At 40.6% G+C, this 27,603-nt stretch overlaps 1 protein-coding gene across 1 annotated transcript in view; it reads right to left on the bottom strand.

Annotated features, from left to right (window-relative positions):
* Positions 1–2,863: 2,863 nt before the first annotated feature.
* The window catches only part of rftn1b (raftlin, lipid raft linker 1b), a 129,066-nt gene continuing 104,326 nt past the window's right edge, over positions 2,864–27,603 (bottom strand). Inside the window, exons 8-10 of the mRNA XM_085292604.1 lie at positions 14,183–14,286; positions 8,806–8,881; positions 2,864–8,075 (exon numbers count right to left, since the gene is read on the bottom strand). Of these exons, the coding sequence (XP_085148730.1) occupies positions 7,428–8,075; positions 8,806–8,881; positions 14,183–14,286 (828 nt within the window). The 3' untranslated portion in view covers positions 2,864–7,427. The remainder of the gene's footprint in view (positions 8,076–8,805; positions 8,882–14,182; positions 14,287–27,603) is intronic.

Genomic DNA, 27,603 nt, shown 5'->3' with positions numbered 1-27,603 from the left:
TATTCACTGAGTGCTGTGAGTTCTAGATGTATCACTCCATAGCTGAAAACACTGCAGCGCTGTAGGCTCCACTCCAGAGACCCTTTGGGGACAGCATTGGAACAGCGTCAACCCCTGCCTGAACACTGTTACAGCATCCCCCAGCATATGCATGAAAACAACATTTTTTGAAGCCACAGAGAAACCTCATTATTCAAAAACGTGCTTCCCTCAGCAAACTGTTTTATGTCATTACCTGTGGGCCCTGGAGTGGAACCTTGTGGATGTAGCACCCTGAGGTCACAAGTTTAATATACAAACCACAGGATCACTGTGTTTCTTACCATTTTAGTGGTTCTCCGGTGGGTCCCCAATCTGCCTCAAGAGCCATTAATGCCTCCTGCAGTGAGGAGAATGGATATGGTGTTTTGGTTGAAGGCAAAGCCTTCCTCGTAATGACCTTACTCTCCCCTGGGCTCTCAGCTCATGACTTATAGATCACACCGGCTGTGTTGAATCAACTGTAAATATAGTTCAGCTCAGAAGCACCATAGGGTTATTATAATGCGTGTCGGTCAGAGATTTTATGTGATACTGTGATGCATAAGGGACAGTTTTCAGCCTGAATTGGGTTGTTTTGATATAAGAACAAGAGAACAAAATGGTATTTCTGTGGTGTTAGTGTGTAATAACTATCATGTTGATCTATTCTAAGGTTCACACAGTAATGAAGGTAATAACCAGATGGAGCAGAACTTTAAAAATTATCCTTTCACAGAGAGAAAATCTTAATATGAGGCTATAATTCTCTGCTGCATTATGCTTCTTTCAACATTTTCTCTGCGTTCAGTGGCCTGAAGTTGTCATTTCACGTCTTTCTGTAGTCCTCCAAGGATAGACTGTCCTTGTGCAGAGCGAGAACTCTGCGTTCTGAATAACTTCTTTTCTGGGTTCTGACACAGAGCACTTTATGAAGGACAGCCATTGTGTTTCATGATTCTGCAGGGTGTGCGTAGATGGCTGGAAGGCTCAAATTCTTTTCTGCTGCTAGTACCCTTTGAAAGCCATTTACACGATCTTATGTCTATATGCCACAGTGTGACTTGTGCTGTGTATGAATATCCTTGTGTTTGAGGTATAATTTGAAATATTAAACTTCCATTTCTAACATTCTGCAGAAATATTTTGTGGCCAGATACATTTTTTCTCAGAATCGTAGTTTTACAGAAGAGGAAACTTATGTTGTTACATTGAATAACTAAATTGGTATAGGAGACATTATAAGAGATAGACGTGGCACTCAAAGAATCTCTAATAGAAGTTGAAGAATTTAGTCACAGTGTGCAGTGGTTAGGAGAGTTGCCTCACAGCAAAAACTGTGTAACATTTCCATTTTCTCCCTGTGCCTTCCTGCAGTCCAAAGACATGCTTCTTAATTTAACTGGTTATTCTAAAAAGACCCAAAGCTGTGAATATGAGTGTGGATGACTCTTTCTCTCTGTATTAGTCCTGTGACAGACTGGCAACCCGAATCAGGGTGCACTCTGCTACTTTGGCCTGTGACAGTTGGGACAAGCGCCAGCTGCAACCCTGAATTGAACAAGTGGTTGAGTGGTTGATGAATGGAAGGATTCGCTTTTGCTTTCCTCCCATCGATGAGCAAATCACCAGGAACTGAAACAGGAAAGCTCCCACTCCCTGGACTTCTAAAGTCAAAGGAGAGCCTGCTTGCAAGAATTTCTTGCATGAGCTGTTGACCAAAACTGAGCATTTTGTGGGGAGTTTTTTTTTTTATTATTTAGGAAAGTTGCTCAAGACAGTTTATACAGTTACAGCTACATTGCACCATCTGCCATTTTGATTTTCTAACCAACTGACAGCAGTCACTGTTGACCACCACACCTGCATTAGCAAAAAACCTAGTCTTTTTGGGGCACTAGTAGCTCCTTGTCTTTTTTTTTTTCAATTACAAAAAACCCATTAATTTGATTTCAATTTACATATCAATGCTATATTCACAAAACTACTATACTATATAATGTATACGATGTTGAAACAAAAAGGCTTTTTTTGAATGGAAACTTCTGCTACTGAATTTAGCCAGAATTTTTGATTATTTAAATGTTTTAATTTAATCACTTGAAATTTCAAATTATTTTCTCAGATGTTTGAATTAAATGTTGAGATAATAACCCAAAACTCCTGGATGGTAAAAAAAAAAAAAAAGTATGAAAAACAAGCTTTCAAACCTTTTGTTTGGAAATTGGTGTAAATATTATTTTAGCTATTTAACTCTGTTCATGACTTTCCATTTTGCACTTTGTCATGAGTGTCCCTTGCTGAGTTCTGGCTAAATTGCAGTCAATGTCTATACAATGGGATTAATAGGAAGTGTGTAATGGCTCTCTGTAGGTCTTTCCCCAAGCTCACATCTGAGGTTCAGGGCAGTTTCAGCAGTGTGGTGACAAATAGATCTACTTGTTACAGGAGGCCAGATGGAGGTAAGTGTACTTATGTTTTACTGTATCTGCAACCTGAATCTTCATTAGCTTCAAATTTTAATGAAGAGCTCTGACTGTCGGCCTACAGGAGGAGTCATAGCAAAGCCATAATGGTACGAAATGCTGTACAAACATAGAAGTGAAAGTTTTGGAGAAGAGGGCATTTTAAATCTAATGTCGGGGCAAAAACACCAGAGTATTTAAGCTTTTTTCCTCCTTTCACTATTTTATTTCAATGAATATATAAGTCATACTTAGAAATAAAGTATAATATATGAAAATGCTTTAGCATGTTTGCCCCTTAGCTTCTTTTTATTTGCAGCTGTCTCACTAAGCAAGGCTCCTTTAAAACTTTCACATAAAAGAAGCACGGACACGTGTACACATTAAATATAAATCATTTTATAATATACAAATTGTACAGATGTCATGAACAATAGGAATGTTGACACACTCAGGGTAGCAAAGATAAAGAATACTTTTTTTCTTCCGCGATAGCGATGCAAAAGACAACGGCACATGATCAAACTCAACATTCAAGATGGCAGCTGAGGTGATAAAAAAAACTCACATCAGAGACAAAAATCTAAGAATACATTTTGCAGAGGCTGTGAGCAAGCTAAAGTGACAACACAGAAAAAAACAAAACAAATAAATGACGGCATCCTATTAAATCATGTTCTGCCTTTTCTGCTCTGCCCATTTCACACCATAGTAGCACACAGGAAATGAACCATTACGTTTTTTTTTCTTTTTACAGCATTACCAAGAATGATTGCACCAGCGCCACTATTGAGGCTCAGAGACAATTATGCTGATATAAGACAGTATGTTACCTTTCCTTACAAGAAAGGGGAGAGGGCCGTATATTTAATACTAACGTTAGATCTCCTTCTTTTCACAGACGGCTAAGTTAACACGGTTCAACATCATTTAACTGATGAAGTGTCAGATCCTATCTCACTTTTCTCTCCCTGTCTCTGTTTTTTTTTTCCGTTTTGATTTTGTAGACCACAAAAATCACAATTACCCAGAGTCTCTGGAGTGTACTCATGTCAGAGGTTAGACTGCACAGCAACCAATCAGCCCTTATCAGGGGGAGACGGAGCCCCCTAAGGCCACGGCCCCATGCTGGATGGACGGATACAGGGCCGGCTGTAACTTTTTGTCAAGGTTATGATCATCCATATTTGTGGATGAACAACAGGAATGCAGCGGGAGTCACAAAGCACTCGTGTCAGCTGAGATCATCTCATCGTTTTCATTTTCCAAACTCTGTTCCCATAGATAAAGACGGATCTGAGCTATGTGTTTTCACAGGATGCCAAAGGGGAATAAATGTCACAGTTTTAGATTAAAAATGTGCAGACATGCAAAAAAGGCGAAAGAAAGGAACGCTGAAATAAATTCATATTCATAAAACAGATGGATGACAGTTAAAATGTTTAGCGTGACACTGGGGAGAAAGAAAAAATTGATTCAATCTGAGGAAATAAGCTGACCAGGATTTAACAGGGGAATTTCTCAAATATTCATAAAGATCTTGTCTGCTCTCAAAAGATGCCTTTTGGTGTTGCCTTTCATAATTTATATTTATTGTATTCCGACTAAAACCGTGAAAGTGACAGCTGAGTCCTATTTGCTCGTCAGCTTCTCTGATGCAAGAGGTGGCATTAAATATTTCTTGCTTATTATTATGCTTATTAAAGTTCAAACAGTCAAAAGCAGCTGAGTCGATGACGTTTAAGGAGACGGAAAGAAAATAAAAGAGAATACTATAATGTGACTATAATATGACTTCATATCTTCATTCAATATCGGAGTGGTTATTTGTCACGTGCTCGTGCACACTCCTGTGTACAGCTGTGGAAAATCCATTCTGGCTCAAACATGACCCTTGACCTCGTCTGCCATTAGCGATGACCTCACGCTCACAGTTCTGGTCTCCGTCATAGTGAAGGGCGAGAGGACAAGGAGCATATGCTTCAGGGGGGTCACGCATGCAGCGACCCCTCAGTTCAAAACCCACAACGGCCCTCGGGAGGTAGCTGGAAGCGTCAGTCAGCGATACATTTTTGCAAGCTTTAGCAGAGGCAACACAAAGCCCACAATAAAAATGTCCAAAAACAGAACATTCACAATAAAAAAACACGTGTTCAAAACATGTTAAGAATGATCCAAAATATAATACCTTCATATAGACACACACATCTTTATCCTGTCCTTCTGAATCCCAGCAATAAAACATTTAACAACATCTTCAAAATACCAACACTGACTGTAGCAAAACGTTCCCGTTTGACTATAACAAACACTTAAATCACCATGGTGCCTCTAAAAGACATTTCTAATAGCAGACTGTGGGCCATTTACAGTATAGTGATAAGGCTAAACTGGTCACAGTTTTATATTCTACTCTACACAAAAACATCTGCCATTTTACATTGAAAAATCTCAGCGGCGGGTGGATTAATCTCCCAAAAGGAGAGCACTTATTCAGCATAATCGATCTTACTTGTGTGTAATTGAAGAGTTTCTTCTCCAGGAAGGATCCATTTTTCTTGACCAAGCTATCATTTATTCTCATGAAACAAAATATCCAAATTGTGACAAATTATACTATGTATAAAGCCAGACAGAAGGTAGTTTAAGTTCTTTATAAATCAAATGCTAACGCTTTAATAAATAGGCTTTCTGACATCTTTGTGATGAGATATAAGTTCTTTGCAAAAATGCAACACTTTTTTTTTTAACACAAACTCTTCCTCCTCAGTGCAAATGATTCCCCATGACATCACTGTTAATATGAAGGCTATTTGCTTCACATTGAGGTGTTTTGCTGTCAATACCTCCTCCCAATAAGTGACCCCCATTATAAATGCATGATTACTGACAGATACCCCACTGACAAAATCCATTAGTGAGCTAATGAGAGCTCCACACCGTGAATGTTGCCACTTCCCTCCCCTCCTGTTCCACCTTTTAAAATGGAAAGCTACACGATGCCATGAAACAGCACATTAGGACTTGGTTATTGTCAGAAATGATGTCTGGTAAGAGGTGCTTAAAGAGCTGGAGGTAAAATAATGAAGGAAATCTCAACAGGGAATGTGGGACACAAACGGCTGTTACTTTAAATGAGCCTATCCATTTCTTTTATTTGACTCTCTTATGCTCTGTGGTCTTTCTCTTTTACTGCAGCCTTCTTCTTTATTTCAATTTCTACCTCTCAAATCTGGTCTCAATAAACAACGAGGCTACGACATGTTCTGACCACACAGCTTAACCTCGTTTCCACACTGACAACTACTTTCATTTTCAGCGACTGACTGGAATGTAATTAAAAATGCAACTTTGCGCAGGAATAGATCTCCTGTATGTAAAAGCTAACTCTGAATATGAGTTCGGCCCTCGAGGTGCAAACATTCAGCTGAATTTCACATCCTTATCTAGCTTGGCTTTGAATATGGAACATTCTGTATGCAAGGTGAGCACACCAAAGAGTGATTATCGGCTCTGTTTGAAGCACTTGATGGCTTAGAGCTCAGCGTAAACAATTATCTGTTCAGCCTACTTTGGATTGCCTGTCGCAACAAATGCCTTTCCCATCACCTCTATGAGCTTTCTCATCCCTTCACATTCGAACTCACACGAGAGCAGGGTTTAGGACGATTCAGGATGTTTTTCTAAGCCTACTTGCCCTTTACATTGTCAGATGGGTTAAAGAGGCAGCCAAGACCCTACCTCTTTTTTTTTCTGTTTTCACAGCTTCATAAAGCAGTAAGAGCTGGTCAAACAGGTAACTTTATCGCTGTAAGACAGGAAAAGCTCACCATGCTCTGTTTTCTCTCTGTTAGGACTTACTTTTATATGTATTTGTGTTTGTGTAAAACAACATCATTTAGGCTAGCTATTTAACCCTATTGAAAAGTTGCAAGTGGGCTGCAACAAGAATAATAATGCAAAGCCCCTGGCCTTGTCAAAGGCCTGGGAACACCAGGAAGTAACACAAAAAAGTGAATCTATTCCTTTTTGAATACCTGATTTTAGAAGATTAGCAACATGCAGTAGCAGCAGTTCTTGTTGAGAAGCTGCTAGATTGTTAGCTAAATGCATTAGTTAAGTCACATTACCTAAATCAGCTTCTTTCATTTCGTCTTTCATCTTTAATATAAGATCGTCTGGGCTGTCTGCTCCCTGTTGTTTTGCTGTCAGCATTTTAAACCATTACTGGGAGCGTAAAAAAAGCTCTTAAGCTAGCAGCTATTCTAAATATAACTTAGGTTGGCTGTCAATAAGAAAGAAGTTCATTTAGTTTTTTCAAAAGGTGCATTTACATTATAAACTGCTTCACTAAAACTGTCAACAAACCATTCAATTTATCAGGAGCAGGTTACAGTCTGATAGATGAGGCTAAATTCATGTAAATTTAGACGGATAGCTACCAATAAGCTTCTTTGGGGAACGCCTTTAGCAGTGAGTCCAAGACAGTGTTTGATCTTACTCTTAGCAATTTGGTCAACAGCAACACTCCTCGCAAACAATAAATCCAGTAATCAAAATGAATCCACATTAGAAAACATTTTAAATGCTGGGTGACCAGGCCTTTAAATGTTAGCTTCATTCTGCACATGCTCTGATTTTGGCATCCTCCTCAGTGCTCTGGTCTTCCTCATCCAGCGACGCCACCCTGACTACCACGCATCAGCATTTCCTGTTTTAGATAGTATATACATTCAGTATGTGTGGTTTTAAATGAAGTTCTTTCCAAGCTACACTGAGTTAGGATGTGGGGGGTATCATCAATGAGCAATGGGAGGTTTGGAGAATGCTGCAGCGATGGGGACCAAAGCCCCATTAATTTGGATTAGGGACAACACTGGGAACCAGTTCTTAGGAATGGGGACTGGTAGGGTGGGGAATGAATCTTAACTTTAACAACTGGGGCTACTCTTGAGTCTCCTCTGGGCTTTGACATGTGGCCTGTGGATCAACCACAATCTCCTTGGCAATGATTTCCGTGTGTACTGATTCTTCCGTTTTGCATCTGACTGCATTATCTCCACCTTCATCTTTCTCCTCATCTGTCTCTACCCCATTTTCTATCACAACTTCAACTTCCGCTCTGCCCTCATCCTCCTTTTCTTTGGTCTTGCTCTCGACAGTTGCAATGGTTTTCATCACTTCCTTGAACTCTCTGTTTTCAGAAGGCTCTCCGTTCACTTTTGATCCTTCTCCATCCAGTGCTTCTTCTTCAGTGCCATTTTCTGCTTCTTTGTCTGTTGTCGATGCTCCTCCATCTTTCTTTGTGACAGTCTCTATACTGATTTCAATACCATCATCATTTTTTCTATCCTCCTCACACCTTGCCTCTCTCTCTGTCATTGTCTCACTTTCTCTTGCTGTCTCTCCCTCTGCTGTGTTCGCCTTTTCATCCCTACTCTTATCTTCTTCCTTTTCGACCTTCTCTCTGTCATCAAGAGGCTTGGAATCTTCTGTTTCCTTCTCAACTTTTGTTTTCTTTTTCTTCTTATTTTTTGCACTATCTTTGATGCAGTTCTTGTTGGACTTGCTTCGGGGCTTGAAGATTAATTTCTGAAACATTTACATTAGTATGTTAGTGGAATGCATTGTAACTCTGCAAATATGCTTTTGGCCACAAAGCAGTGTAGGCAGACTTAATTAAGAATGGATCACTGTAGATCTAATATAGCGCTGGGATAACTAGCTAATTCAGACGAGTCTCATTGATGCAGAGAAGGAAATTGAGGCTATTGTGAGGGGAATTACTGGTGGCCTTGAGGCCTTCGGACTGACCAAACAAACAGGCAAAAATTGAATGCAATATGTCCTCAATTACTTGAACAACTTCTGAAGGGTTCACACACACTGCAGGGATAGTGATAAACTGCACAGAAAAAGCAAAAAAGAAAGCAAATCCCTGACTCTTCTGTTAAATTTGCTGCTGTGATGCCAGTTTAAATTCGGGTCACAGAAAGCATCAGCATAGATTCATTCCACTGCAGACAAAGGTTAGCTTTAAAGGTTATCACTGTTATTTAGGCTAGCCAAGAAAGAATTATAAGCCTCATTCCCCAAAACAACACACTTGTCTGTTGCTAGAGAGCGCCTTATATCTAAAACAAAGAGGTGCTGGTTCACATTTATCCAGTGCTGTGTGTTGGCCAGCTAAAACAAAAATTGTGGAATTGGAGGTAGCAAAAGGTGATGTTGACCTTGGATGTATGAAGAGCAGGTGACAGAACGACTAGTGGGAGATCCCACGATATCCAAGAGATACAAAGAGGAATGTGAGGTCACGTACCTTTGATTCCCTCCTCTTTCGGCCTAAAACGGGCCTCTGCAGGAAAACAATCTGTTTGGTGGACAGACTTCCATCACTAAAGGACACGGGGTCAAAAAGAGAAAGGGAAAGAGAACAGACCATCAGCTGAAATTGTTGGATCTTCAACAAGACATGATTTTTTAAAAAACATTTTACTTATCAACGTTTAAACAATTAGAAATTCTGCAACGCACAGACAGATTTTTCTTATTTCAATATTTTTCTTCTTTCTGAGTGCTTGAAAAAGTGCTTTCTTAATCCAAGATAAATATGCACAACTGATTGGAGTACAATGCTGAGATAACACGCACTCTTTCTGACCATTCATCAAGATAGTCAAATTAACTGCCGGCCACTGCTCATGCTTCACACTCTTATCTGACATTTAAGGATATAGGCACACATTTGTAGCCCAACCTCTTCCCTGCTGTCATCTGTAAGTATCATTTCTCCACTTTGCCTTTGAAAGATGCAGAAAAGCAGCTCACATGGAAGCAGACAGCCTGCCTTTTTGCAACTTATGAACATGTTCTGCTGCTCTAAACACGCACTTCTTCTCTATTTCTGTATTCCCCCGACATAATCCTTCTTCCCATGCACGTCTCACTCCTGTGTTCTGAGAAGGATAATCTGCAGAAGTACTCGCACAGTACTGACAGATTAATTGTGGCAGGAAATGCAGATTTGTTTCTGAGTGGGCTTCCTGTCTCACACATTCACTCTCCAGTCTGCTCATATTTTGTCATGTGCATCCCTTTTCTCAGCCCATTGTGCTCTCAGTAAATAGCTGCCCGCTCAGTTCTAACTCTTATCTCATGTGACAGCCTGTTTTGTGACAGTTTTATTGTTTGTTTCTGTGTTATTCAATCCATTTTCTCTTGCTATGATTGGATATGGCTTAAAAGGAGATATGTCCCGTGATAATATCTGCCACAGGTTCAATAACACATGTGCATAAAAGTCGGATGCTTTCTAAACTTAAGCCACCTGCTCAACTTTGCACTTGAAGAAAGATGGCAGGTTTATGATCACTGCAGAACCTTAGGAGCCTGCTACAAATCTCCCCCTTCCCAACATCAAATAGACTTGAGGCTCCTTTAGCAGAAGGCTTACTATCTAAACCATCCAAAGCCTACCACAACCTCTTTTTTTTCCATTACCTCTTTCCTTCCACCATTTATACATAAGCTATTTTCTAAGCTGTCAAGAATGCTGAATGGCTTACTGGTGAATCAAAGCTGAAAACTAGCTGGAGTTTCCAGCAAAAAGCCCCAGCCCATTAAGTTAGAAAGGAGTGGATGGCTTAGAAAATCACAGGCCTTTACTGAACCTACTTTTGGCTGTCAGTGTCAGCTGCACCATTATAACCTGAAGCTATACAGAACAGCAATAGCCTGTGCCTTTTTTTTATGTGTAAATGTACCTGCTGGTGGCTTCATCTGTAAGGGGGAAAAGCCCGCTACAGAACTCAGCTGGAAATTGCCTCTTGAAATAAAAAAAGAACAAAAAAAACCTGACACATGCAATCAAACACCAGTGGAGCAAACTTTTGCTCCACAAAATTAACACACTGTGTAAAACACACACACTATTCCCGATATTAAGCTTTTAATACGTTTGGATACCTGCAATAACGAACAAGTTCGTCAGAACCTTCTTTGTCTCCCTTGTTGTTGTCCCCCCAGTTAATGTAGAGAAATTTGCAGTCACTGTAGTTAATGGCTTTAAAATGTAATTACCATCTACATTAATTGAATGTGGAGAACATGAACGCATGCTCTGAGACAACTACATGAATTAATGTTGTGTGGAGAAGCCGCTGAGCACCAGTTAGCATTAATTTCAGACGCTGCTGAGATCAGTGACACTTATCTGAACCCTCCAGATGAAGTGCAGCCTGGAAACCCTCACACTATGCAAAGCATGCATTTGCAAATTTTGCGTTTAAAAATGGAGGAGTCGACAGCACAAAAACAAGTGTAATGACTACTGCTAATCTGAAATAGATCATCAACCATTATTTTGGAGCGCAAAATGTTTTTCAGGCAGGGAGAGAAATGAGCGCTGTCTTGTACTGTATCTAGGCCGACTCTGATTAATTAGCCATGTTGTGCTGTTGTGTTGTGGCATTTTGAAAGAGAGGAGAGAGGGGGCCGTAGGAAAAAAACACAGGATGAAAAAATAGAGGTAATTAATCAGCGATGCAGTGTAACAACAGCAAACATGACCAGCTGAGGTGGGGGCAGAGCAAACAATCGGTAACTGCACTCATAGAATTACTGCATACATCAAAGTACCCTATATTACGAAAGGACAGCTTCACATTATTCAAAGCCGATCTTAAAACGATGCTTCGTGTCTGTATACACATTAAAAGAATTACTGTCAGCTGACGTCATTCCTCAAGCCCATACTGAACCTCATACTGGGTGCAGAGAGATTATTCTTAAGCGATTCTTCTGTAAGTTATCTGCAGCTCTTGCTCTGCATTAAATTGCTTTCTAAATTTAAATGGGTGCATAAATTAGATGCCAGCAGTCTAAGTTTGACAAATCAAGATGGCGTGATCTGGAGTCTTTTTCGTATTTCTTCCACTTCTTTTCGGTGCTGAGGGGCATGACAGAAAGAGAGAATCTGGACTAAAACTTTTTACCCAAGATGGAGCCCTTACTTGAATGAAAATTCATCAGCTGGGATGGGAAGCATCTAAATGCAGTGAGATCCCTACCTGACACTATGTGACACGTTGTGTCCTGTCCCTGCATCTGGACATGGCTCATGATTGAAAAAGATTACTTTAGCGGATGTGTTTTATTGTAGCACCACAGAGACATTGTGCTGAGGTTAGTGTTACATGGCATTTTGGGGCTGCGTGTACTATATCAAGATATTTCTGGCACATGTTGCATGTGATCTGCAAGCATTTGAAGCTTTTTGTATATCAAAAATGACAAAGCATAGGGACACTGCTGAGCTGTTCATCACACAAACTGACATGTAAAAATAAGAAATATCAGTTGTGACCACATGGGACTAACTCATACACACTTTTGTAATATCAGGGGACTCGTGCACCTTCTATTTCCTTTGGTTGGGTTTTTTCGGCTGGTTCCTTTATGGTTCACCAGAGTGGATCATCTGCCTCCATCTCACCCTACACCTAGGCTCATTTTCTGTCACACCAACCCTCCGCATGTCCTTTTTCACTACATCCATGAATCTTCTCTGTGGTCCTCCTCTTTTCTTACCGGCCTGGCAGATTAATCTAATATATCCACTATCCCTCCTCTGAGCCTCACCTCTCTAACTTTGTCTTCAAATCACTCAGCCTGAGCTGTCTCTCTGATCTTTTCATTGCTAATCCTGTCCATTCTGGTCTCTCACAATGAAAATGTTAAAATTTTCAGCTCTGCCTCCTGTCTTCTTGTAAGTGCCATTATCTCTAAACCATATATTATAGCAGGCCTCAAGACCAGATTGTGCCCCAACCGTGTCCCACTTGCTGCTGCCCTGCTCACACCTATCCACTCCACCCTGCCCTCTCTTCTTCACTTCATTGCTTCGGATTGTTGACCCAGACATTTAAACTCGTCTACCATCACTACATCTGTTTCTTGCATCTTCACTGTTACACCTGTCTCTCTCATTCGCACACATATCCGTCTTACTTCTACTGACTTCTATCCAGAGCATACCTCCACCTCTCCAGGCTCTCTTCCACCTCTTCCCTACTCTCACTATTGATCACAAAGTTGCTTGTGAACATCAGAGTCCACAGAGACTGCTGCCTGACCTCATCTGTCAGCCTGTCCATCACCACTGCAAAGAAGAAGATTCCTGATGGCTCTGAGTCCCTGTCCTCATGTATGTTGTGCACCGTCCTCACATACTTTTCTGCTACTGTTGCAAAGTTCCTCTCTTGGGGCACCCTGTCATATGCTTTCTCTAGCGCTACAAACCACAGTGGGAGATATAAATAATCAGGTAATGCTAAGAAAATGTCTAAATTAGGAGGCTGAGAATTCTTGTCTTTCACATCAGAGGTTAACACACAAACAATGCCAATTATTGGTAGCTTGTTAAATAAAATGCAATCAAATGATTGGAACAGGTAGATAATTTACAGGAAATGCTGAGTTATATTGGCTTCATGTCTTCACAATGTTATGTGTGAACTGAGTCATCTTTAACGTCTGTTGCACACAAACTAAAAATTGTGTTACAACAATGTTAAAAATATAAACGACTAAAACATTCAGGAATTGGATGTCACAAACGGCACAAATCATCCTCTGCGTGTTGTGGAACAAACTCTGTTTTGAAGTGAAGCCTTCAGTGTGACTGAGGATGCATGCGAGGCCTTTGACCAAAAGCGGATGTACACTCATACAGCAGCGATGAGTGATGAGTCAGCACAGGCTTAGATGAGGAACCGTTACATTTCTGTGAAGAGATTTTCCATCAACAGTCAGAGCTGCAGCTGCTGCGCTGCTCAAAGCTCAGCCTACATTAGCAGAGATTTAGGTCAATTTCTGCCAGAACTGTCATATTTCTTTGTACAATAACTTGCGCATATTATATATCGCACCATGTGCCAGCTTTCACAGGAATGTAGCATATAACTACAAGTTTATAACTTTAGATGTGAATTTTAACTTGTACGATAAGCTTTTTACACAAGACCCAGATTTCCATTTGATGTTTCTTTTGTTACACGTGAGATATTATGTTACTACTTTGCTACCTACTGAAATTAATCTAGTTATTCATGCAAAAGTTATGATCAGCTTCACCTCAATGAAGCAAAAAGAGCAAAAATGCTGTTTTATATACACCTTCAACATAAGCCTGCACTCTTTTAATGAGTGTGTCGTTTAAGGGAGACAACCTGTTGCTAGATGTATCCCTATGGCAGGGATATTAAACTTTATTAGTAGGAAAAGTTATAAAACAGTTAAAATACAGTTAAAAGTTCAAAATCAATCCCCTCCTTCACATTTTCTAAAGCTGTCCAGTGGGCCAGGTTGGAGTCCTGTTCCATGAGATTTATGCACACATATGGGGTGAAATAAAACGTTTTGGACAAGGTTATATTAGGGAAATGGGATTCAGTGTTTATTTTCTAATGTGTAGAACTCTCGAAACAGATTTTAGATTCCAATATATACATACATGTAGTTGTAAGTATTAACCTCTTGGAACACACTGAAATCCTGCAGCTCTAGTTCACACTTGTAAATGGACTTAAAGCAATATTCATCATTATAGTTGCTGCAGTTCCTCCTGGCTGCCAACAGAGGTCATTAGATGTCACAGATTACTTGATCCCCCTTTAATAGTCAGACAATGGGATTACCTGTTAGTCTTGATTACAGGAGTTGGTAGCACACAAGTAAGCCTCCATCCATATGTGGCCAGAGACTGAAGCAGAGGAACATAATCAGCCTTGACCTGCAAACCCTGTGGAGAAAATAAGATGCCCATTACAACTTACAATCAACTCAAACAGCCCTAAAAATGCACATAATCCTGATCTTTTATCCCTTAAACGCCACATAAGCGAGCATATTATATTCCAGAGTGCAACTGTGATTACAGCTGTGAAGCATCAAGCTATGAAATGCAATCAAGAGCTGTCAGCTTTGCTTAGAACTCAAGTCTCATTTAGAAAAACTGCCTCCCTCTCAGATATGATGGCTTTCATACCATGTATGTCTGAAAGGTGGTTTTCAACCGCAGCGGACACAGGAAAGAATAAAAACTGAGACATAAATCAAGTGCTACAGAAACTCCCCGGCTGCCATGAGTCAACATTGCAACCATCTCTATTCCCAACAGGTATTTGTCAGCACTGTAAGTCCTTGAGCAAACACACTACTCATGTGACACTGCTCACTTTGTGAAAACATTTTAATACCATTTGAGCTATTAAAATACAATTAAATGAACCCTATCCATGTTGTCTGAGTGATGGATCTAAATCAAACACAGGAGCTTATTTAGGCTCGGGGTGGGGGGGCACATTATTCAACGTTAACGTTCTCAACTAGGGCTGGGCCATATTATACCGTTCACGGTAATACCGGTATAATGTTAGGCAACGATAGGAAAATGAAATATCGCGATAGAATGGGAGTAAAACGCGCATGCGCAGTGCCTTTGGCACATGGCCGATTGTTGAGTGAAACAGATGAACCAGAATTGGTTTGTAAAAATGGTGCAACTTCAGTGATGTGGAACTGATTTGGTGTTTGTCCGTCAGATACACGACAAAGCACATTTTTTTGCAGAACATGCAAGCGGCCGTCGTTATTGTCGTATTTGTCGGACTAAGATGCTCTTAAATCTGGGAGTAATCTGGGTCCTAAACTCCGTATGCTTCAGGTCAAACAACACTGCAGCATCACTGAGCGTTAAAAACTGTCTAAATTCTTTCATCTTTAATAAAACGATCAGCATTGCTGCTTTACCAGGTGTAACTATAAAGTTTAACTTCCAGGCATCCATGAAAACAAAAGTTATTACATTTAACGGAGTTAGAAGTTAGCAGGAAGCTAGCGGAAGTTAGCTCGCTAGTTTCGCTAGTTACCTAAGCATGATATTGCATGTTCTGACTGAGAGATTTCTGAAAAAAATCAAACGTACAGCTCTGCTATCACTTCCAACATAAATGAAGACAGGAAACTAAACAGCAGTGACGTTTGTAGGGTTACTGAAGTTGGGCTAGCTGGTATATAATGATGTGCTACGTGACACAGCTATATTAGCATAACATAAACAGTGAAGCTGGAGGACGAACACTAACACTTTTCCACTTATAAAAGTTAACGTTAAGGTTCTTCATGGTTAGAGACAAATGCAATCGCATGGCAGGATGCTGTAAACGGACCAAACTTCAGTCAGGAGAACAACTGAGATAATCCATCCACAATATGAGGTTAGTCATTAATATACTGCAACATGGGAATAGAGCAGCTGCCAGAGAATTCAACATTAATGAATCAATGGTACAGAAGTGGAGGAAGCAAGAAGAATGAGTTTAATCAAGTTTGATTTATCTGACTGCTTTGTTTCGCTTAATGTGCCTTATAATCCTGTGCACCTTATGGTCCGAAAAATGCGTACTGCACACTGCAGTTTAATGTTGCAAAGCACCTCTTTTTAACTTCAGTGGATATTATACATGGTTATGCTCAGGATATGTCAGCCCATTTCTACTGGAAATGCCTTTTGGTTAAACTTTCAGCAAGGAATTTGCATTTGCACTGTTACATTTTTATAAAGCTTTAATGTACATAAAAACCAGCTTCTTGTTTAAGTGAAAATAAATGGAAGGTTGTCTTTTTGCGCTAGTAATGTTGTGGAGTTGTATTTTGTCTCGCATCAATTATATCGTCGGTTATATCGTTATCGCAAATTTTCAAATATATATCGTGATAAATATTTTTGGCCATATCGCCCTGCTCTATTCTCAACGCTACGTTGAAAACACACGCACCTACACACATGCACAAATTCATGGACACACGCTTTTGTGAGAGGAAGTGTGTGTGGTTTGCCATCGTGCCATGTTAGACGTCTTCTAAAAATGAAAAACCGCAACGCGTGTCAGACAGATTTTTTACACCTTCAACAACAAATGCATTTGCACGTGCGCACACACACACACATGCAAAACACACACACACACACACACCAACAGATTTACTACTTATTTAAACACCTCAAAGAAAGACCCCATCTTCACCAGGACTCCTAGAAATTAGGGGCTATGTATAATTAAGATCACTTGAAAGGCAAAAATAAAACAAAAGAGCATTCAAGCCGTTACAGTTCATCATTTCCAGACTGTTAAGCTCAGTGGTGCAGTGTGAGGTCTGATATGAGTCAAGAAGGCAGCGAACATGAATAAACTACACCACAGAACTCCACAGGGTCTATTCATAGTGCAGCGATCATCTGTACAAGAGACCTGAGAATATTTCACACCTACACATGCTGCATTAGACGTCATGGTAATGAGAAAGATGAGGCTCTTCTCTATTTAAAGCTGCACCAGCAAAATTTTTCTTCAGCCTCCGTCACAGAGATGTTGTGCCAGACGAGCGTCCCTTTCTCACTGAACGAGCTGCCGCAAATTCATGAATATAGGCTTCACAGTGAAATCCAAACCAGAGGCAGACCAGCCGTTTTTTAAAAACTCTTCCTTTGTTTGGTAATAGTACAAAAACAAATCAATGAGCTATGTTAATCATGCCATTTTCTGAAGGCAGTCTATTTTAATTACCCCTGCTTTGTAGCAGGGATTGTATATAGTTGTCCACTGCAATGTTGCCGGTGATAGTGTTTGTCTGGTGATGAATTATTTTTTATGATAATAGATCGAGTTGGCAATCTAGAGGCCACACACTTTTCTTATTTCTTATTTGAATTCTCACAGACGTCTGCATGTAACATAAATATTAAAAACGTAGTCTTGGAACTAAACTTTTTTGGTTGTATGGCATGAGAGAGTTGAGAGGCTTTAAAGAAACAGAGATTACAGCCATAAACTGTATATAAAAGATGGAAATGGCCACCGTCATATGAAGTCCCAAAGTGAGGAGTAGAGCTTATTGAGAAACTGAGGTAGACACAGACAAGGGAGCCGGTAAGGTTGTTTACTTCACAGACCTCTATATAACCAGTTTTTTTAAACCAGAGGATTTCCCCCCTGATGGCCTTTAAATGATGCATGTTTAAGACATTTATGTTGTATAATGGGTTTGTAGGCTGTGTAGATATGATTGCATTTTTCTGCATTCACAAAATAACTGTGATGTAAGTAATCGCAACAGTCACACTTAGTTGTAGTGAATGAGAGGACTCATAATATTAGTTCTTCTGCTCTTATCAGTTGTCTACTTCATGTGTAATTGTCCTGATTTGCTGTTATGTTGTTCATTTATGTCTATTTGCCTGTTATCATGAATTGACTCACATGTCATTTCAGGCCTGACACTCCTACCTTCCACACTTTCCCACCTTTCTGTTCACCCTCATTAGTCCCTGCATATACACTGGCAACATTTCCCTCCTTTGTTAGATTGTATTTATGCACCTTCCCTCAGCATGGCAATTTTTTTCCTCATCTGTTTGTATTTTTTTTTTAAACTTTTTCTGCTCATATTGCCTCTTTTTTCTTGGCTGCCAGCTTGCTTTTCACCCTGTAAGAGACTTTTACCTGGCGTACTTGACTTTATTTTTATCCTGCCTGTTTTCTGTTCTGCTTTTGGGTCTATTTCTCTGAGCGGTGGCATACAATGGTTACATTATATAATGATGTAACACACATGTATACACAGTAAAAAGTGACCACTGTGCAGAAGACATTATCGTCACGACATATTTACTGTAAGAATTTGATTTTGTTTTGTAGCATTCATATTTTGGGAAATAACTCTTAAATGTGACCAACGCTTAAATGTGATCTACTGAGCTTTCAAATTTTCTCTCCAATGTTTAATGTGGACACTCACATTAAACATAGCCAGGTTATTAAATAATGAGGTCAGAGTAAGTAAAAGTAATCCCCTTGAGCCAAAAGTACAGGCTGGTTTCAAGTAACAGGTCAGCTTTTAAGGGATCACAATGCTAACACACCATGAAACACTAACTTATTGTGCGATAATCGCACACAAATATGAATAAAAGAAACAACCATGAGAATGATAAATGGACTGGCACTTACTTGCTGCTTCGCTATTCTAAACACTCAAAGTGCTTTTTTCGTATAAGCCACGTTCACCCGTTTAGACAGACATTCATGCAGCACTTTCTTTCACACGCTTACACTAATACACCAGTGGATACAACAGGAGCAATTTGGGATTCAGTGTCTTTCTCAAGGGCAGCCAGGCATCAAACTACCAACTTTGAGATTACTAGATAACCAATTCTGCTGTGCCACATCCCCTAAATGTGAACAACCACTATTACATGAACTACTATTAGTATTAATACAGCTGCTACAGCTGAAATGCTATTATTTGACTAGCTTTTATGGCCAGCATTTGTTGTTTTAATGCACACTGTGTATAACTAAAAATACTCAGCTCAAGTGTTTCGATAGTTTATTACTTTGATACTTTTAATGCCTCTACCACTACCTCGACTAATGCAGTCTGTGTATATAACTTCAGCTGATTAATTATAATTCCACATCTAGAAACTTGGATAATTTACATAACTATTCCAGCTGCTGTGACTATATCACTACTACCCTCTGCTGACTGCGACTGGATTTCATGGTAATCATACAGAAGAATGAGCACATCACTGACAAAAAGACTGATCAGCACACAATGCTCATTGTTTTCTACGAGACAGACTTCAAGCAAAAACACTTAAACCCATCCCATTATGCAACTCTGCATTTTTCTTCCAGAGATTCTTATTGATCAGAGTGAAGCAACATGCACAAACAGACCTAAAGCAGCCACACATCAAGCTGTAGGTTATAAAGAGCTAATCGTTCGGATACAAGACACAGCTCCAGACATTATTTACACAAGCATTACTTTCTAAGTTCCTACAGGGAGCGGTGCATCTACATTTTTCGGTGGTTTATGTTGGAACCACTCCCAGAAACAGGCTCTCTTTCAAAGCCTGCCCAGAAAGTAAATTGAGAAATAATTTTTCTGTAATGGCTTGCTGTTCTTTGGAGTGGGTGAAAGTTAATCACAGTCCCTGGAGTGTGGCTCTTGCTCTCCCTGACTTATTATGCAGGGCCACCTCGCTGCATCAGCACCAACCTGTGAGGCTGAAAAACAAAGCAATCACACCGCCATCTTTGCCTTCGATGTTATCTGAGTGTGACTATAAAGGAGGGCCACACAGTCAGAGGACAGAGAAGAAGTATTTTAACCGCCATGGTCAAAGCTAGTTAAAATTAAATCCATTTTTTTCTAAAAACATTTCCGCCTTATCCTGTAATAGGGTAGCTGGGCTATCTTAGCAGGAATGAAGGACTCTGTCCTTCTCTTTCTCAGCCTTTAAAAGCTGGTTTCTTGCTGTTTAACCTCCCCTCTACCACTCTCAGACAAGGCACGGGGATATACTACCCAGTTTTTGTGAACATAGACCTTTAGACAAAGTATTTTTTCGGGCCTGCAGCAGACGAGGGTTCACATCAGCTCGATGTTTAACGTGCACTCTGTGAATCAGTGGTACGAAAACACAGCTCGGCTGTTTTTTCTTTAAACCCTTGACTCTGAACAACATAACAGCCCATAATTCTGTTTTTCACCGTCTCTGACTATATTTGAAGGCAATCGAGGTCAAAAGGCTTGCAGACTCAGTCCAGTAATAATGAAGCAAATACCATTTAATAAAAAGACATTCAGATTCTGCAGCTCCTGATAGGTTCGTTCAACCCGGTGTGTTGTCACAGCAACAGAAGATTCAGCATCCACTTTTTAAAGCCCTGTAACAACCTTTTCTGAGTGTCAGCAGCCTTCATCGCAAAAGTAAAATATTCAATATTTTTAGCTGACTTTTAAAGGTATTGTCTTCAGTGTTAAAACACTGAATAGCAGCGTATTGAGTGCTGGTCTTAGATGCTTTTCATGTCCAATTTGTCAGCTTGCTAATGGAAAAGCTACCATGCAACCATGCTCCTCCAGTAGAGGCAAGAGGTCCTTAAAGACTTCAAAAAATTCAAATCATAAAAACGCACTGTGACATTAGAAAGTGTACGTCTACAGACAGACCCATTGGTGCTAATAAAACAGGCACATTGTGTCCACTTTGTTATGTTTGAGCATACACAAAGTGGAATTATTAAGGAACGTCACATGTCCGGTGTGTTTTCAGGCACCACATAATGCTGCTTTGTTAGATGTATTTCACCTTTACAAACAGGGTGTTTTGGGGCATTGGTGACGCAGCTGGGGCAACATAGATGACTGAGAGATAATGACCCATTTTCAAGACCTACAAAGGCAACTTAATGACTTTAGGGGTGTGGTATAAGATGCAGTTTTAACAGACAGAAAATCATGTTTCATGTTCACTTTTACACTAATGTTCAACTTTTAATTTTTCCTGAGGTTAAAGCCTCAGTTTTGACCTTCAAAACATACATTTATGAAAGAATATAATCAGTAGATCCATTTAGTACTACTTGTGACTGTGCAACACAGTCTTTAACAATACTATCTGTCATTGGTAAACAAGATATTTTTAATATTATCTAATTGATTTTATTTGCCATTACTCTACCGTTATCATTTATGTGCATTTACTTTTATAATTGTATTTCTTCCTTTCCTCCCTTGTCCCTCGGGGAACCTTTCCTGAGCTTAAAACTGGATTACTGCAACAATAATAAAGCTTACAGAGTGCATTCAATCTTTGGCTTTTATAAGGCATTAGCCTACTTTTGAGTCAAGACTAGGCCATGTAACCTGATAACACATGATGAGGTGGTTGGGCAAACAAAGGATCAGCTGGTGCAGATGTTAGTGTTCATCATATGTCAGTGAGGGCTTTTATTATGCACTTTAGAAAACACAGAAAATATGGCCATTTGATGGTTGGAGCCGACAATTAAAAATCAGTCTAAGATCAGAAAAGCCATCAGCTTTAAAAGAAGCAAATTCAATTATTTTATGTTATAAAAAAGAGAGGTCAAGAGAACAACTGTGATAGGAAAGGCTGTTTTTCTCTTCAGTTAGACAACTGGAGAGGAAAGGAACAAACAGTGAAGGTTTTGACTTAACTCAGACACGTACAAACACATCAGAAGGGATTCATTTCAGATACTTCAGACACTTTGAACTTGACACCTATTTTCCTATAATGCTTTTTTCTATTCTCATCACCCCTTCATGCTACAATACATTGGCAGAGGTGAGAGACAAATCTGGTATTACAAGGAAAATCCCACAATTAAAAATGTGAAAGTGAAATTATTTGTTATCAGTGAAATTTACTGAAAGTTACGGAAGCGTAGAGCTGCCACCCAGGCAAAAGATAAACAGAGCTATATCACATTATAACATGAAAAGTTTATTGTTCTAAAAATCTACTTTTCATGTTTGTACAACATAATATCGTTATTATTACAACATACATAATTATCACGTTATAACAAAAACCTTTCACGTTCTTACAATATAAATATTAGATTGTACGAACATGATAATTATGTATATTGTAATAACGTGATATTATGTTGTACAAAAATGAAAAGTATTTTGTTAGAACAATAAACTTTTCACGTTATAATGTGATATAGCTCTATTTTTCTTTTGCCTGGGTGGCAGCTCTACGCTTGGGTAGAAAGTACTTAAAATTTATTTGATATTTAACTAATTATTATTTATGATATCGCAGTTGGGAAGATTAAATGAGGGAGTGCTGTTGTGCACCTTGAGGCGACTGTTGTTGTGATTTGGTGCTGTATAAATAAAACTGAACTGAATTCAGGTTATTGAGCTAATTGGTAAATCTGAAACAGAAGATACTGCTTTTGTGCATGGTTCCCCAAAAGAAAGAAATAACTAACTGAACCAAATTTGTACGGCCTGAATATATAATCACCTGAGAAGCTTTCGCTGCTATGGCTGGTTGATGTGGAGCCACTTTTTATGAAGTTGTAGTTAAGTTAGGAACAGTACAGGCAACAGATTTCTATCTGCATTATTTGGCAGCATTTTCAGCTCTAGGACCTCCCTTTCACACAGGAGCACATCTACCTGCCGTACCGAAATAGACCCACAGTAAAGAACAGTACAGTACAGTCAGCAGGCATCAGTAGAAACAGATGTGACATGGATCGAAACTACACTAAAATGTAGTAGCTGGGGTTGACATGTGTTGCAAAGTGGCTTGTACATGCACTGTGACTCTCAACAGGCTTAAATAGTGTGTCTAAAGCTGACACAGTAAAACTTGTTTACAGCTCATCTACCTGGCGTCTCGTCATTTCCGGTTTTTTCTCGAGGGTCGTCACTTTACCGCATACGTGGACCACAAACCCTTGACGTTTGCCATGTCCAAGGTTTCCGATCCATGGAGTGCACGCCAGCAGCGCCAGTTGGCAGCCATTTCTGAGTTTACCACGGACATTCGGCACGTGGCTGGTAAATCCAATCATGTGGCTGACTGTTTGTCCCGTGCGCTGGTTTCTCCCGTCTTTCTCGGCATAGACTACTCCGCCATGGCTGCCGATCAGAGCGGTGACCCTGACATCCTCGCGCTTAAATCCACCCAGACGGGCCTCATACTGGAGGACAGACCCGTGCAGGACGGTGGTCCCCTCCTCGTCTGTGACGTTTCCACCGGCCGCCCTCGCCCTGTGGTTCCCGCTTCCTGGCGTCGTCAAGTTTTTGACTCGGTACATGCTCTCTCTCATCCAGGGGTCCGGGCCTCTGTTAAACTGGTCAGCTCTAAATTTGTTTGGCCAGGCCTTCGCAAATCTGTTAAGGAATGGGCATCGGCGTGCATTCCCTGCCAGCGCGCGAAGGTTCATAAACACACCAAGGCGCCCCTGGAGCCGTTCTTCATACCCGGCAAACGTTTCGATCATGTGCATGTCGATCTGGTGGGTCCCTTGCCGCAGTCACAAGGTTTTACGCACCTTTTGACTGTTGTTGACCGGACCACCAGGTGGCCGGAGGCGGTCCCCCTGGCGTCCACTACCGCAGCAGTGGTGGCCAAGGCGTTTTTGTCGACCTGGGTCTCGCGTTTCGGCCCACCCGCGGACATTACGTCAGACAGAGGCCCCCAGTTCATTTCCGAGCTTTGGTCGGCCATGGCTGATGGACTGGGGGCTAAAGTCCACCGCACAACCGCATACAACCCGCAGGCTAATGGGATGTGTGAACGGTTCCACCGGTCGCTGAAGGCTGCCTTTCGCGCCTCCTTAAAGGATGGCAATTGGGTTGACCGCCTCCCGTGGGTTTTGCTTGGGCTGCGCTCTGCGGTTAAGGAGGATCTCGGCGCTTCCCCAGCTGAGCTAGTGTTTGATCAGCCCCTCCGCGTGCCTGGAGAATTCTTGCCTGAAAATCCTCCTCCCTGCTTCGATCCATCGGTGCTCTCTCTCACCCCGCTTTTGCACTCGCTTCGGGTTCCTGGTCCGGTGCACCATTGCGTGCCTGACACCTTTGTTCCAAAGACTTTAGAGACTGCTAAGTTTGTTTTTGTCAGGCACGATGCCCACAGGACACCGCTGCGGCCGCTGTATGACGGCCCGTTCAGGGTTATTGAACCGGGCCAGAAACATTTTGTTTTGGATTTTGGGGGTCGAAGGGAGACTGTGTGTGTTGACAGACTTAAACCAGCACATGTTCTTCCGGACAGTGATGTAGTGCCGGCCCAGGCCCCTCGCCGTGGCCGACCTCCTGCGCTGGGGTTGACAGTCTCTGGTTTTCCCCCCAGGACTACCCCCGGACCACCAACGTTTGAGCCTCCTCCTGCCTTTCCTGCTCGCCTTCACCAGCCTCGTTCACAGGATGGACCTTCCTCTGCCTGTTCTCTCCCTCCCAGGTTCAGTCGTGCGGGTCGTTTGCTTAGACCCAGGGTCCTGGACTGAATGGAGACCTGACTGTGTGTTCAAGGGGGGGTATGTGTGGCGGACCACCAGGTGGCTCCACTCACACACAAGTTGAAGGGAAGTGTGGGGGTGGAGATTTTGGCGCTGACTATATGTGAAGTTCTGTCAGTTAATAAAGTTGTTGGAGTGAGACACTGAGACCTCTCCTGTCGTTGTTACATACCTCCACACAGGTAGAATTTCAACAAGCTTCTAAAAGATCGAGCACTTTGCTCCATTTCCCAAATCTCTGGATCGATGTCCTGTCTCTCAAAAGACAGATTTTAAAAATAAGTCTGCACTAAATGGACTTGCACCTAATTACATTTCTATATATTCTCAGAATTAGAGCCTTTTAGTTTTTATGGCTCCAACATGTGGAACAAACACCTGAAAGCTAAACTGTTATTTAATTTAAATCTGGGCTTAAAATGTGTTATTTGAAGTTGCTGATCAATGAACCAACTTCCTCTGCAACTTAATCCTCGATTTGTTTTCGTGTCTAGTGGATGGTTCCCCGTGTTCACATATGGTCTGAAGATTTAGTCATTACAAGGCAGAGTATAACAGCTGTCCCAGGGACACAACATAGAGGACGGGGTTCTGCCACAGTTTAATCACCACTTTGACATTGCTTTTTTAAAGGGTGCAGCAGAAACAACCTGGGCTACAGCAGACATTAGCGCACCAGATATATATGACTAGCCATCTGTGAGCATGAGAAGCAACTCGAGTCTTGTTTTTTTTTTTTATTTTTAATTGTTGTTGTTGTTTTTCTATCATGATTATTTTCAAAATTCAAGATTCAAGAGCTTTATTGTCAATACAAGAGTATACAAAGTATACACAGTATACAACGTACCGAACCAGTGTGCTGTTTCACCCCAAGCCCCCCATGGTTTCTAAGTATATAAACGATATATCTCCAAGAGATATAAAACTAGGAATTACAAATAAATAACATGCTAAATTTTGGTAAAATGAAGGGATCAAAACGTACTAATTACTAATTATACAATACTATAATAATAACTATGCAATACTAACTGTACAATAAACAAAGACAGGACAGAGACAATACAGAGTGGATTGTGCAGTAGGCATTAAATACCAGGTTCAAGTTATTGTCAGGATATTGTACACGAGACAGGACGAAGACATGTGCAAGATGCAAAATGTGCAAATATAGTATAATTTAGATGTATGTTCAGTAACTATGTGACTGAGTGTGCAAATAAGCATATTGTTCCCAGGTCCAGTTTGTAGTGGATTTGTGAAAGTTTTTGTTGTTTTTGAGTCTTTTGGTGAGTATTGTAGCGTGTTTGTAGAGGTATGTGTATATCAGTCTTGTGGTGGTAGTGAGTTGAGGGCTCTGACTGCGGGGGAAGAAGCTCTTGAAGTGCATGTGACATGTGACAGTGACATATCGTGACATGCATAGATGTTTTAAATGTCTCTTTGTTTTCCACTTCATCTCTCTGGAAGGTACACTGGATTATCTGGATAGCGTTGTACAAATAAATGTGTCTTGACTTGACTACAGAGAAGTATAGACTGGGTGTGTAGAAGGGTATAAACTGAGCCTTCAGCTGAGCTGGGCTGTCACTGAGATGAGTAAATCTGCTGGGATTGCGGCTAAGCTGACCTGAACAAAATGTGCTTGATTTTAGTTTCATCGTGCATCGATGAAACTAATTGCTATATTTAAGTTTTCCATAACCCTTCAATGTGACAGAGACCATTAATTGGTAAGTAAAAAAGAAAAAGAAAACTCTACAACTGAGTCCTTCATTTTGGGGGCTTACAGAGATACGAAATGTATTGGAAGGAAACCATCCGAGAAATTTAAAGGGAGAGAGGTGTTTCATGGAAGCAAGGAGATCATTGGTTAGTCTCCAGGCAATACAAACAGTGAAGTAAAAATACAAAGATGTTGAAATAGTATTTGGTGCATTTAGTAATGCTATCATTTTGTTACATGGTACATGTTACTGTTTGTATACCTTACAGAAACTGCACCCTATAAGCCTAAACCTCTCCCTCTGTCCTGCAGCTATCAGCATCATCGACACATTGCCTGACGGAGCGGGTGCGACCTCTCACTTGCAGGAACAGTGCAAATTACTCTCCTTCTATGTAGGTCAGCTCTTCTCTCACCTCAGTCTGAGGAAATAGAGATATCATGGAGAGGTGATTCACATTAACGATCGTCTCTCTGAAGTACGTGTACACATCCAGGCCACAGGCCACAGCTCTCGCAGAACATAAACCAAATCAGATGTTTTTAATATGTAATTTTATAATTTGTATCCTTTGTTTCTAGGGCCATCGAAATAAAGTCCATGACCACGAGCGGAACAAATAAAATGTGAAACGTAAACTATTGAACTCGGTGGAGAGGGATTTTGTGTGCACCTGATTGCCAGACGATAGGAGTGACTGAGCACAGACACAATAGGTGTGTGTTTGTGTGTGTTTCTGAGATGTGTTAAAACCATTTCTTCAAAGATTCCTCACTGCCATACTGATGCTGTGATGTGGGGCCCTAATCCCATTTTAGACATCATTTAGTTTCTGGAGTCTGTGAAGCGCTGCTCTTCAAAGCCAGGGATGCAAGTGAATTCTTGGAATGAGTGACAACAATGTTGGCGCTCTTAAGCTCCTTTTCGCTTCCTTTGACTTTGGACTGCCATTCCTAGAATTTGAACTTCACTGATATTAACTTTTAATGTTTTTCTGTAGGAGGAGACACTTTCTCTAAAGTCCCCCTGCAGATTTTCTGGTTTTTCTTTTGGGTTAGGAGTTGTTGGGATCAAGGCGTGAGCAAGCAGGCAATATCAGTGTTTGAAGTGGCGAAGAGAACATTTTACTCAGTGGCAGTTGTACCATGATATCCATAGTTTTCAAAAGGAATAACAAAAACTGTTTACAAATGGTATGTGCTCGAGATTGCTTTCTTTTCTTGAAAAAATAAAACAAAACCCAGCTTTTAAAAATCTGTTTTTTGATCCTTTTAAAATCTTAAGTCAGACACATAAGATGGTAAAAACGCTGCACAAATATAGTGCTTTTAAACCTTAGATAAGTTTGACAAAGAGTTTCAAAATGAGTCGTCCCACTGGGAGGTATTTGACCTGCAGTGGGAAGTGGCTCAAGGTTCATCGGTTTGCCCAAGGACAATCAGGCAGGCAGGAGGGGGG

The sequence above is a fragment of the Mchenga conophoros genome, linkage group LG11, assembly GCF_057382185.1.
Source record: "Mchenga conophoros isolate Kocher_MC1m ecotype Shallow Benthic linkage group LG11, M_conophoros_male_GT1.1, whole genome shotgun sequence".
Taxonomy (NCBI): Eukaryota; Metazoa; Chordata; class Actinopteri; order Cichliformes; family Cichlidae; genus Mchenga; species Mchenga conophoros.
Note: the sequence above shows the minus strand (reverse complement) of the source record. Positions and strands in the feature narration are given on the sequence as shown.